Source organism: Trichechus manatus, unplaced genomic scaffold (genome assembly GCF_000243295.1).
Source record: "Trichechus manatus latirostris isolate Lorelei unplaced genomic scaffold, TriManLat1.0 scaffold00111, whole genome shotgun sequence".
Classification (NCBI taxonomy): domain Eukaryota; kingdom Metazoa; phylum Chordata; class Mammalia; order Sirenia; family Trichechidae; genus Trichechus; species Trichechus manatus.
In genome coordinates, this window is record NW_004444047.1 from 4,747,160 (window position 1) to 4,761,360 (window position 14,201).

Below are 14,201 nucleotides of genomic sequence, written 5' to 3' on the forward strand. Positions count from 1 at the left end.
ATGAGAAACTATTTTGTTCTGTAAGCCTTCATCTAAAGTGAGAATAGCAGCACAATTGGAAGAGCGTAGTCAATGTCACTGAACTGTGCATGTAGAACTTTTTGAAATGGTACATCTTTGGCTATGTGTATTTTCACCAAATAAAAAGTTGAGAAGTTAGAGGGCTGACATGTTGTGGGGTTGTTAACCAATATCATAAAACAATATGTGTACTACTGTTTCATCAGAAACTATCTGTTCTGTAAGCCTTCACCTGAAGTACAATTAAAAAAAAAAACAAACAAAAAAGTTTTCCCTCTCTTTCTACCCTTATGTAGGCTACCATAACTTCCTGAGAAAAAGCCAAAAATCAGATGAAAGAACTGATTTTTAAGTAAACTAGTGTCCCAATAGCCTTTAGGAATACTCAACTTCACTAGTTCACTGAAAGATTTTTAGGAAACAAATTCTCGCATAGTTTACACCAGGAAAAATATATAACAGAACATTCTATAATCTTCACCCGAGGCAGTTCCTTTGGACTAGAAAATAGAGCTCTATTCAGGTAAATATAAGGTGTGTACAGCGTCCTACTCTTAACATACAACCAAAGGAAAACAGCGTATAGGTTAGGCAGACCATGAAAACAGTCTGGTTTTAAATACGTACCTGAAAACTGCTATTTAAAAATGTTCTATTAATAGATATCATAAAAATGTTCTGAGTGAGCAACATTCAATCTGATAAAATTTAAGTATAAATCAGGATACTGCTGACTACTCTTTATAAAGGAATGTAACTGATTATATTCTATTCTAAACCAGTGGTTATTAATCTCCCACCTGGGTCCCTCCCACACAAACAACAAACCCCAGGTATGGGCTACACAGTCTCCCACTGGTAATGTGAGCTCATTCCCAGCGACGCTCCCCAGGGGAGGAAGACAAGCATGTAGCTTCAAAAAGCCTGTTCCGTGCTATGTTCTCCTTTTCTTGCCCAGTTGAGAATCACCGTTAAAAATAAACTAGCAGAGTTTGGGGGAAACTCTATTTTGATTAATTACTGCTAACCTTGAACTGAAATCAATGATAGAAAGAAAAATAAAAACAATCACAATTCATGATGAGAGTCAACAAACGTCAGTTTAAAACAGCTAGAGAGGCAAAGCCATCTAAGGTACAAAAATGACGCCAACCTCCCTGTAAAGCTAGAGAGAACAGACACACGCATGGAGTCCTCTGAGAAGAGTGCACAGAAATCAAACATGGTTTTCGAGATCCTCACTCTACTTCCTGCGAAGGTTTTAGCACTAGTGGCTTCTGGCAGGCTCCCTGATGCCAGCCCTCCAGCCACCTCTCAGTAAGCTGCATGGCATTACACCTCTTCCAATGGCCCACACGGGGTCAGGACAAAGGTTCTGTTATGCAAAATTTACTAATGTCTTTCAAACTAAGTAGAAATGAGCAGACTCTTTACTCCAGAAGCAAAATATAAGAGGGGTTTGGACTGTTTCTCCTTTAAGCTTTGTGTTTCTAAAAGCCCTTAGCTTTCATGCTTAGAATGGAGAATCATTCTATAGAGACTATAGAACCCAGTCAGTGTTAGAGGATTCATCCTGGACTCAAATAATTTTACCCATCTCATTAAGAAAAAGATCCAGGCCACCTGGGACCAGGGGTCGAGTGAACGGGAACGGTGCCCAGGTGGGTAGAAGCCACGTCCATTAAGGACCCCCGAGTATAACCTGTTACCACCAGCAACACCTGAAAAACTCTTTACATTGTAGTTAATTCAAATAAACAAGCCATGACTTTCATTATTTTTTTTCAGTAATTGGGTTTACAACTCTAAAGGTTCAAATTCCAAGAGCTTAAGAGATTATGGTACAAGAAAACATTTGCAGACCTTCCTATCAAAAGCAGATGCTGTCCTATCCAAGCTGCCAACTTATAGACTGTTGTCTTTGCAAGTATGTAGCTCCTATAAGATCTAAGTGAGGGGTGACGTTTAGGCCTTCTCTGACCTGACTTACCTTACTGTGCGTGAAGGGGGGTGCAGCATACAAGGTGGGGTGGATAAGAGGGCGAGGCAGGTGTGGGATTGTATGCAAAGGTACGTGTCCGTGGATGTGGGGGTAGAGGTGAAGTGCAGGGTGTGTGGGCTTCTCAGGGCTCAGGAACTGGTGGCCAGGAGGAAGAGTGCCCGCTGTCGTTGCTGACGCCGTCAGTCCAGAGGCTTCTTGTTTACAGACATGACATTCACAAGTGTTCTGAGCTTGTTCAGCCTGAAAGAAAAGCAAAAAATAGTACCTGCTTAGGTCTGTAATAGGTGCTTGCTGAAAATGACATAAATTAAAGCTGGTCACATTTCTGCAGAGCAGTTAAGATAGCAAACACAAAGTTAACAGGGCTCGCCCTGATCCCCCGAACAGATCAGGTCCCTCCCTGAAAGGAAAAATGAGGGGCTCCAAGAGATTGGGACTGAAGAAGCCTGTAAGGACTAGATGAGCACCTCGGCCCCCTGTTGGGTATTTGCTGAAGTAGCAGCCATATGAGTCTGTGTCCTGTGCCTATCTGAGCAAGGAGAAAAGAACTAGAAAGAGAGCAGAATGAAGGAGAGAGCTGTGAGCGAGAAAAACAAAACCATTAGATGGTTATACTCCACTGGGATCACATTATTTGACCAATGGTTACACAGAGATTTGTCAAAATGTAACCAGAGAGGTAGGACTTCCAGCTGTGGTGGAGTGAAGAGGCCAGTGAGTTCTTTCCCCCAAAACAAATGTAAAACTTAACAAAATTGCCCAAAACAACCATTTTGAGACTCTGGAAATTAACCAAAGTCTTGAACCTCAGGAAGAACAACAGGGGTCTGGCCTTTCTGCCTGGAGCTGTTCCCATTCCCCAGGACCCCCTCCCAGTTTAGTCAGCAGAAACAGTAGCCTCACCAGAGCAGGGTGCCTGCTGACAGAGAGGGTGGGCTTGATTTTAGCAGAGAGCAAAAGCCTACTGTGATGTTGTCGGGAAAAGTGTTAGCTGGAGGCTTGGGTCCTGGATGGGGTGAGAGGTAGGCCAGAGAGAAATCTAACAGGAAGACCTGGAAACAAGAGCACAATGGAAGAACTACAGAACTCTCTACACATCACTGATGGATTAGGAGATCACAGCACACGTGCAGGGAAAACCCGAGAGCCCAGAGGAAAATTAGTGCTTAGGCTGACTTGACAGCTGGCTGACTATTCAGTGCATTTCCCAACCGACGGGTATAAGCATGAGCAAAACCTGAGGTCCCATAGGCTCAAGGTGTGTGAGTGAACCTCTGCCCAAATCACTGGCTGACCAATAAGCTATGGATACACAGGGGTGACCTTTAGGAAGCAAAGCTTAAAAACAAAAAGAAGAAAATAGCCTGAGCAGAGACCTCAGCAGCCATATAACAAGGGAGATATACAGATTCTTCAATTTAAGTTGTGGAAAATAATAACAACCAACCCTCAGAGGAGACTATCAGAGTGCAAGCTTGCTATATTATCTAAAATGTTCCGTTTTCAACAACCATAAAAAAGTAAGAAACATGTAAAGAAATAGGAAAGTATGACCCACACACTAAAAAAGAGACAAAATAAAAAGTCAGTAGAAACTGACTGAGTGAGCCCAAATACTGGATTTAGCACATAAAGATTTCAAAGCAGCCGTTATACATACAGTCAAAGAATTAAAAGAAACTTAAGTTCATAGAATTAAAGGAAAATATGAGGACAAAGATCCAACATACAGGAAATACCAACAGAGAAAGTATAAAAAGAACTAGATATAAATACTAGGTGAAAAATACAATAACCAAAATGAAAATTTCGCTAGAGAGCCTCAACAGCAGACTCGAGATAGCAGAGAAAAACTATGAACTTGAAGACAGAGGAATACAAATGATGCAATCTGAAGAATGAAAAGATTAAAGAAAAGTGAACAGAGGCTCCGAGACTTGTGGGAGAGAATTAAGAGTATCAACACATATGCAGTGAAATCCCAGAAGGAAAGTAGAGAGAAAAGACATTAAGTATAAGAAGAAACAATGGCTGGAAATTTCACCTCCCAAAATTTGATGAAAAACATTAACCTACAGAACCAAGAAGCTCAATGACCCCAAGACAGATAAAAACAAAGAAATACACACCTAGACACATCATGGTGAGACTGCTGAAAGACCGAGACAAAGAGAAGATCCTGAAACAAGCAACAGAAAAATGACTCATCAATTAACAGCTAACTTCTCATCAAACTCAATGGAGACCAGAGGACCGTGGAATGACACGCTCAAAATGCTAAAAGAAAAAACTCTCAAAAAACTAGGAACTGGAGAAAATTTCCTCAACTTGATAAATGGCATCTATGAAAGACGTACAGCTAGCACCACACTTAGTGGTCAAAGACTGAATGCTTCCCCGCTCAGACTGGGATCAAGGCAACCATGTCCACTTGTAACACTTTTATTCATTATTTTGCTAGAGGTTCTAGCCAACTCAATAAGGCAAGAATAAGAAATTAAAGATATCCAGACTGGAAAGGAAGATGTAAACTGTCTTTATTCACAGACAACATGATCTTGTATGCAGAAAATCCATAGATCTAACCAAAGAAAGAGAGTGAGCAATGCAAGAAATAAACCTACTAGAATTACTAAGGAAGTTTAGCAAGGTTGCACAACATACACAAAAACAACTGTGTATCTACATAATACCAGCAATCAACTAGAAAGATACCTCATGTTTATAAACTGGAAGATTTAATATTGTTAAGACTGTATTTTTCCTGAATTGATCTCTAGCTTCACACAATTTCACTGGCGAATTACATAAAATATTTCAGTCACCACAATTCCTAAGAAAATCAAAGCAGACTTTTTTGCAGAAACTGACAAGGTGATCCTTAATTTATATGGGAATGCAAAGGGCCTTGGATAACCTAAACAATCTGAGAAAGGAGTACCAAGCTGGAGGACATACCTTACTTGACTTTGAAACTTACTATAAATAAAGGAGTAGTAATCAAGACAGTACCGCATGGCTGTAAGGATAGAAACAGAGATCAAATGAAGCGAATGGACTTTCTCAACTGGTTTTCAACAAACAATCAAGGCAATTCTATGGGGGAAGGGTCTTTATAGCAAATAGTGCTGGGACAATTAGATATCTACCTGCAAAAAAAATGAACTTAGACCCTAACCTCACACCAAAAACAAAAATTAAGTCAAAGTGGATATAGACCTAAATTTAAGAGCTAAAATTATAAAACTGGAAGAAACAGAGTTTTTGGTTAGGCAATGTTTTCTTAGGTATGACATCAAAAACATGACTCATAAAATTTTTTTGATAACTTGGTATGCATTACCATTAAAACCTTTTGCTCTTCAAAAGACACCAATAAAAAAACTAACACGCATGCCACGGACTAGGAGAAAATCATACACTTGATAAAGGATTTGTATCTAATACATAAGGAACTCTTAAAACTCAGAAGACAAACAACCCAATTTTTTTAATGAGCAGAAGGTCTGAATGGACATTTCACCACAGAATATATATTAATGGCTAATACGCATATAAAAAAATGCTCATCATCATTAATAATTAGAGAATACAAATTAAAATCACGTTATGCCACTATTCACCCACTAAACCGGCTACAATCCAAAGGACTAATGACAGCAAGTGTTGAGGACGTGGAGAACATGCAACTGTCACACACTACTGGCTGGAACATAAAATGGCACAGTCTTTCTGGAAAATAGTTTGGCGGTTTCTTAAAAAATGAAGTATATATTTACCATACAAGCCATTCCTAGGTATAAACCCAAGAAAAATCAAAACATGTATCTACACAGATTTATATGCAACTGTTCACAGTAACATTATTCATATTAACCAAAAGCTATAAACAATCCAAATGTCCACCAAGTGGTGAAGACATCAACAAAATGTGGTATATCCATATAATGGGATAATATCCGGCAATTCAAACACAATCGATACATAAAACAGCATGGATGAAACTCAAGAAGCCAGACATACATAGTGTGTGATTCCATGTGGATAAAATGTCTAGAAAAGGCCAATCTATAGAGACAGAAAACAGATCAGTGATTGCTGGAGACTGAGGGAGGGAGCAGGGACTGACAAAATGGGCATGAGGGAACTTTCTGGCATGACAGAAATACCCTAAAAGTGGACTCTGGTAATGGCTGCATAACCATAAATAAAACTGTTAAAAATATATGAATTAGTGTTTTTCCAAAAGTTACATGACCCCTGAGTGGTACAGCTGGGATTAGTAATCAGAAGACTTATCTTAAAATTTAATGTACTAGATTGCACAGATCAGACTGGAGAAGATGCAAAGAAACCCTGTAAACCTAGAATTCAGTGTTTAAAGTTACAAGAAAAGTTGGGTAAAGACGTCTGAAAACAGTTTTATACCAGTCCCATAATCTAAAGGGAGAATTGGTGTTGTTTTAGGCTTATTTTTTTAGAAAACAAGATCTTCAATAAAAATGATACTCTTACAGGCAAAGGACACCCTGGTGGCGCAGTGGTTAAGAGCTACGGCTGCTAACCAAAGGGTTGGCAGTTCAAATCCACCAGGCACTCCCTGGAAACTCTATGGGGCAGCTCTACTCTGTCCTATAGGGTCGCCATGAGTTGGAATCAACTCGACGGAAACAGCTTATGGCCAAAAGTTATGTATTTTCATAAGAAAAAGGATCAGACAGACACACTTAAGTGGAACAGCACAATTCTAAATATAAACATTTAAACCTCTAATTACTTAAGTGAGCAATGCAAGAGAGACTAAAGCAGAGGCTGTAAGCTTTGTCTCTAAGCAGGAAACAGGGAGAGCTCAGATCAGCCCACTTCATTTGGCGCAGTTTCCAGGTGATTTTATCAACCTTATACAGTTCTTGAGGACATTATTCATGGTGATTCCAACTCTGAAGGCAGGATGATGTGAATAAACTGTCCACAAGTGTACGCCAATTAATAACTGGGAAGGGAACCAGGAATACTGACTTAGTCCACGGTGCCAACCACTAAAATAAGGGTCATTTAATTAAGAAGACTAATGTCACTTTCACTAAAAGCACAATATTTTTTTTAAAAGAAGTCTAATGCCAAATTCTAAGCCAGCTAAATATAAACCCCAATATATACAATTAGTTATTGAAAGGGATACAACCTCAAAGGAGATTACAGTTAATATTCATAAGAGACGATCATGTACTATTATATAATAAAAAAATATTATCCTATGCCAAGCAAATCTCTTTAATATACAAAGAGCTCGTGGAAACAGAGGCTAAAGACAACTCAGCAGACAAATGGGCAGAAGACAAAAACTGGCAGTTGATAAAAAAGGAGGCAAATGGCCCTTAAACATGAAAGGAAGCCCAACTCTTGCCCACAAAAAGTGAAATGAAAACTGAAACCACAGGGGTTGCCACTTCTTGCCTATCAGGGCTGTGGCACCCCCCTCTTGGTGGGGGGGGACAGGTCCCGTTGCTGGGGGGCTGTGATGAATCGCTCACCCACCCCCAGATGCTCTGACCCAGCAAACTCACTGCTGGTGGTCAGTCCCCAAAGGTACCTCTGCTCGTCTGTAAGATGGCAGACGTAGGCTACTTACAGAATCGTTCAAAACAGCAAAAAACGGAAAACCACACAAGTGGCCATTAGCAGGGCACTGGTTAAAAACAAAAAGTAACCAACCAAATGGCCGCACAATGAAATACAGTGAGGTTAGTGAAAGAGACTGAGGAAGTGCCCTTGGGACACATGGAGAACGGCTCTCAGGATACACTGCTGAGTGAAAAGGCAAGGTACAGAAACACGGTGTATAGTAGTAGACAGCCTTTCTCATAAGAAAGGGAAGAATAAATCTTGGTATTTGCATACATAAATGCTGAAAGGACACACCATAAGCAAATAAAACAGGCTACCTACTGGGACTGGGGGAGCCCTGGTGGTGCAGTGGTTAAGGGTTCAGCTGGTAACCAAAAGGTTGACAGTTCAAATTCTTTAGCCACTCCTATGGGGCGGTTCTGCTCTGTCCTATAGGGCTACTATGAGTCGGAATCGGGTTTGGTTTGTGGTTTTCATTGGGACTGGTAACAAGGGTGGGTAGGGAAAGGAGCAAGACTTCTCAGCATACACTTTTTAACATCATTTTTTGAACCATTTATTTATATTACCTATTAAAATTAATTAATTACCAAGCATCTTAACCTTCTTTTGTTCATCTTTTCATTTAAAAGTTACTTACTGAGCATCTATTATAAAACTCTAAGTGACTAAAAAAAAAAAAAAAAGTCCAATAAGGTAACCTTGCCTTTCACTAACAGAAAAACAGATACCCAACAGAAATAAACGTCCCCTTATAAAACCAACCTTCTCTGAAATTTTAACACTCCATTATTGTATTTTATAAAAAATCTCCCCTTGCTTCTATACAGACAAAAAGATCCATGACACCTAGACATAGGGAGCTTTCCTGGGGTGTTACCAAGTCAAGGCTGATGATTACAGCTTCAAGCAAGAGAAACCAGATTACAATGGAGTCATGAGGCGAGCCACATCTCTTCATTTTTAAGTGTATCTAATCTTCAGAAATTATTAGAAATAGAATAATCTGGTATAACAATAATTCTCATGTTTAAAGAAAACATACACAGGGCAAGAGACCCTTGGCAAAACAGAAAGTGTGAAAAAAATAAAACCATACCTGCTGAGCTGGGTATGACGGGGGTGGACTATCCACTTTGTCTTCGTGTTTCCCGAGGTTCCCGTTTCCTAGGGCTATGTCTTCCTTCGGGGCTCCTGGAGGCTCCCCACTACTCTCGCCATCTGCTTCTTCATCGTCAGCTTCGGAAGAGCTACTACTGCTACTGCTCACCTGCGGGGACTTTAAAAGCAACCTTTTGTAATTGACACTTTTCAAAACAGAAGAGTCATAGAAAACATTGAAACTTCAGCCCACCGCTGCATGCCATTTATTATAAGGACAAAAAAAGCCATGCCCGTACCTCGTCTTTCAGGGCCATGTTTTCCCCGCCACCATTTAACTCGTTGTGAATTCCATTCATGTTGGCCACAACCTCGGGATCATCATAGTTACTCAATGGATAAATATCCGCAAATTTAGCCGATAGCGGTGCGACATCTTCATCATCACTACAACTGAGACCAAGCACAAAGAGTCACCATGAGGCCATCGACGGGGGGACAGCAAGTGAACTACTGACTGGGCACGGACATTTCCTTTACAGATAACGGATCTCATTTACAAAGAGTTTTATGTCAAGTACCACTAAGACTACTTAACAGTGCTCAGTAACCAGAACACAAGATAATACTTGGAGCTGTCTGGAAGAATCATGCAAAACAGAGCTCCCAGAGGAAAACGATTGAACAACAAAACCTTGGTCACATTCGCTGACATCACATTTCCATCTAACACGACATTTGAAAGGCCCTGGTGTAAAACCATTTTCTTCTGCCACCCCTAAACAGACACAATTAATTTTTGGTTCAAAATAAAGGGGTATAGACAACAACCTTAAGTGTTTCTTTTTACAACCACCAAAAATTATTTCAGAAATAACCAGTTGAACAAAACTTTAAAAGGCGCTTACTGACAAAATACTAAAAGTTCTTTTACTACAAGGCCAGCTCTGTCAAGTCAGTCAGGACCTTAAATAAAAAATTAGCTTTAGCAAGATGTCTAAGCAATGGGAAGTGAATACAGTGAGACCTGAGAGCCAGATGTCTAAGCAATGGGAAGTGAGTACAATGAGACCTGAGAGCCGGAACTCGACAGGACTGCCTCGTTTTTCTAGGTCTTGCGAGTGCTCTCTGCCTCTGACAGGGTGCAGTCTCAACACTTTTCTATCGCTCCTTTTAGGGGAAAAAATTGGAGGTTTCCTTCTCTGACAGGTTTCCGCCTTGTACAGGTTCTGGCTTTCACAAGTTTTACTGTATTTACTAAAAAAAAATTTCAGCAGATTTTAAGGCTTTATTCTCTTGAAAATGTATGATTTTCTGGTTCGTGAAAAGAGCTGGAACAGAGCCCATGGTCAAAGCGTGATGGCAAACGGACACTCCTCAGTCCACGTGCACACATCACAGAGTGGGTAAAAACCCTAAGGACTGGTGCCCTTGTCTCTTTAGGAAAAGCGTCCAGGAACGCCAAACTCAGGGGCCTTTCCCATTTTAAGAAAACAATAATCAACATGCAACCCAGGGCTCACCAACACAAAAGGACAAATGGCCGCCCGCCTGGAACGCGGCTCAGGTTTGCTAAGGGCCTGTGGTCAGCACACACCCACTCCTGAGCCAGCATCCTCACCACCACTGACCTACGAGGAAACTGAGGCTCAGAAATGTAGGTAACTGTCTAGTGAGGAGGGCGGGCTTCCCCAGCGTGCGATCCCAAACGCTCCAGGAGGCATGAGGAACGGTGACTTTAACAGCCCTATTCCCTTAATTTAGAAAGGGCACCAAGAACGGGAGAACACAAACCGGGTAACACTGCAGGGTTTTCAGATCACAGCAGCTCATCACGAGCAAGGCCCTCACCGAGACCTGCTGATGGCCTGGGGCCCAGCTGCCCTGGGCAGCCACGGCACGCAGCACCTGCAGACCCCCGCAGCCCAAAGGCCCTCTCCATTAAGCGCAGCCCAGGAGCTTCAGAACCAACATCAACGGCCATGTCGAGTGGGCGGGGACGGAATTCTCTAACTTCCGTTTTATTAGGCTACACGGGTTTAATTTCTACGTGTTTCTATAAGGATTTGGGTAACAACTAATGGGGAGGCCCTCGGCACTCCCAGACTCCCACAGAGCACCCAGGATTTCTAAAGCTACAAAGCAGTGTGAGGACTTCCACTGGCAACAAAGAGCGCCACAGCGTTCAGACCTGTTTATTTGGGACTGACAATGAGTCCCAATTGAGAACTCAAAGAAATCTGAAAGAAAACCTCAGAGCCACCGTGAGAAGCCCAGATGGGGTGACCAGCACACCTGGGTCTGTCAGGAAATCTGAGAAGAGCCGAGGCGCCCAGGGTTGGGTGACCACCGCGTCGGGGAGCAGGAGGTGCTCAGTCCTCTCCTCAGGCTCTGGGCACATGCACACTCTAACATACGAGTAGCAGACACCTCAGCTGACTCAGGTAAAAACATACTCATATGCAGTCCTTCCAGCAGTTAGAGTGTGAAGCCCTCAACAAGCGACAGGGTCGTAATTCTGACCCCACATCTGCAACGCGAACTGGTGACAGCTGCATAACCCCCTCACTAATACGAAATGACTTCTATGCTGTGGGAAACCTGCAGGCAGAACCTTGCAGACCACGTGCCAGCGTGCCCATCCGTGTGCTCGGCAGGCCATGGAGCAAGCATGGACGCTGAGTGGACAATGAGACGGTGAAAAAAGCAGGCTTGCTACGCTCAAATAAAAGGAGAAAATGGGAAACCATAACTGAATAGCCGCTTCCCTGCATACCAACATGTTTTTTTCCATTACTGGCATTTATTAATTTACCATATTTTTTCTCCTCAGGTAATGAAATAGTGTCAAAGTTTGGGTTTACTGATTTCATGTGTTTTAAAGTTGTTTGAAAAATGCAAGGGTCCTTTTTCATTAAAAGCACTGTAATGATAGGTAGACTCTGTAGACATTCCTGTCTGTAATGTGCATCGTTGGATTACTTAAATTTCTGAAACTTCATGACAAAGTCACAACTTACAAAGTTGGTGCAGAGCCACTGTCTGTGAGGATGAGTCTGGGATGTTGCTGAATTGTAATGGGAGAGCTGGAGCCTGACCCTGAGCTTGCTGAGGACACACTAGGTGGGCGCATCTCAGAGAGATAGTCGGGAGCAGAGTCCATTTGGAGTGGCAGCTGGTGAATGTGGATGTCGTCAGTGACGGGGGGGTCCATGATACCACAAGTGAGGATGTGTGAGAGGCTGCAGTCATCACAAGCACATCTGATCGGGAATGAAGGACAGTTACCAAGAGAACCACACAGAAAGGCAGACGCATGTTCTGTAGCAGTCGTTCCGGATCGCTACATGGTTAGCTCAAGGCCACACACACCTGCTGACTGCCAGCACTGAGCTCACCTTCTCCTGTAGTTACAGTTGGGGCAGTCGGGCATGCCCAGCCGAGACGACAGCATGTGCCTCATGGTGTCTGTGAAGTGGTTCTCGCCAGCTACTGCTTTCTTATTAGTCAACTAGAAGAAATTATAAAACAACGTTCTAACTTGGCCAAGCATTTTCCCTCTATTACACGGTTCGTACTTATTAAACAGCTATGGTAGTATATATCATGCTCATCAAGAAACCAATGGTCTCAGTGTCCTATGATGGAGAGGCCAGGAAGGAAGGGGCAGCTGAATGCAGCCAGGGTCACCTGGCTGAACCCCAAAGGCTGGGAACCAGGAACCCCTACAAGCTTCCTCTCCAAGCAAACTAGCTGTCACATGACCTCACAGCAGTGCCCCAGAAGGCAGGGCTGCAGTGGACACCTGCCATTTCCCCTGTGTCTGTAAGTGCTGGCTAGGCACCAGGAGTACAGAGAGGTGAGCGAAATCACTGCCTGCAAGGAGTTTACAATCTGGTAGAGAGATAGACAAAAACCAAAGGTCATTTAAAAAAAAAGAAAAGGACGAGAAGGGTGACGAGCGTTAGGGCAGCGACCTGCTCAGGGCTGTGGAAGCAGGAAAGAAGGCTCCACGGAGCAGAGGTTGGGAGGCCTGAGCCAGTGGTCAATGGGAGTTGAGGCTGGTAACTCAGACAAGGCAGGAGCACTGGGCCAGGCACACACTCGCAGATTCGAGGACACCTGGACTGAGCTCAAGGGTGACATGGGATGCCAAGGGCCAGCAAGGACAGCACAGCACGGCAGGACACAGGGCTGCAGAGAGGAACTGCGCCCAGAGGGTGATACCGGACAGAGGCCTGGACGGTCAGTCCCGAGGTGGATGGGAGAGGCTGAGTGGGAACCAACAGGAGGCAGGTGGGGAAGAATGGCCTGGGCAGTGCCGGGTCAGGGGTGGAGGCCGCAGGCATCAAGGGCAGAAAGGAGATAGCAGCCTGAGGGGTTGTAACAAGCTGCTCAGTACACATGGGTTTTCCAAGAAGAGCAACGGAACATAAGGGAATGGGTTAATCAGTGCAATGGGTTGACCCTGAGGACTCATGAGCACAGCCTGCCAATGCTGTGTGGTCTCCAAACGCCGGTCTGTCACAGCAGAGCACGTCGACACGCACACAGGGTGTCCACTTTGCAGTCAACGTTGTCTGCTTCCCAGGCCTTCTGCCCCCTCCTCCCTGCAGCCTCACCTGCTCGTCGGTGAATCGCCTTTGTTTAAAAAGCTCCCAGTCTTCCGTTAACACGCGCTGTTTGCTTTTCATCGTCATCTAAAAAGGGGATGTAAAAACAAAAACTAGTGCCAGCAAGATTTACACAGGATATCTTCCAAGGGAAGAGCTGTTCAGAGGACATATACAAGAAATATCACACGTAGACAAATAAAAAAGTAATACTACAAAGACACTACCTGGTATTCTATTTCAGCATCCTATTCAACTTCCTCAAAACCACCACAAGCGTGTTTCTTGCATGAAAATCAGAGATGGATTACATTCAAGAGACATGAAGGTACCCTAGCTGACCCGCCGATACAGTGAGCAAACATTCACCAGGCACCGAGTGCCCAGTGCCGGCACGCGAGGGGCTCACAGACTACAGCAGAGGAAGACCCCTCCCTTTGGTACCCAGACGTCTCGGGGCACTGTCTCCTTGGGAGGGGAGAGGCTATGGAATGAGTGAATCTTGATGTTTACATAATTCATTCAACTGACACTGACAGATTAAATGCCGTACCAGAAGAAGAACATGGTAAGAGGAAGTCTCCCCGAGTTCTGAACAAGAGACCGTCCACAGCCACAGTTCTAGTGGATGTGGTGAGAGAAATATTGTACGAAATTCTGCATTATTTTTTTGGAACTCAGTGGAATGAGATCATGTACAGTGTCTAGCATATACTAGTCCCTTTCTTCATTCCCACCTGGCACATCCCTTCTCTCTAAGGCCCAGGTGGGCAGTGCTGTGAGGAAAGCCCCCCTCCCCAGCACCTCCACAGGCCCAGGCGGGCAGTGCTGTGAGG

The 14,201-nt window shown here is 43.4% G+C and overlaps 1 protein-coding gene across 1 annotated transcript in view; it reads right to left on the reverse strand.

Annotated features, from left to right (window-relative positions):
• FAM193A (family with sequence similarity 193 member A) overlaps positions 1-14,201 on the reverse strand; it is a 111,920-nt gene that overhangs the window by 43,194 nt on the left and 54,525 nt on the right. The window contains exons 7-12 of the mRNA XM_004383514.3: positions 13,375-13,452; positions 12,151-12,263; positions 11,773-12,015; positions 9,052-9,205; positions 8,751-8,930; positions 2,012-2,263 (exon numbers count right to left, since the gene is read on the reverse strand). Coding sequence (XP_004383571.2) covers positions 2,012-2,263; positions 8,751-8,930; positions 9,052-9,205; positions 11,773-12,015; positions 12,151-12,263; positions 13,375-13,452 — 1,020 coding nt within the window. The remainder of the gene's footprint in view (positions 1-2,011; positions 2,264-8,750; positions 8,931-9,051; positions 9,206-11,772; positions 12,016-12,150; positions 12,264-13,374; positions 13,453-14,201) is intronic.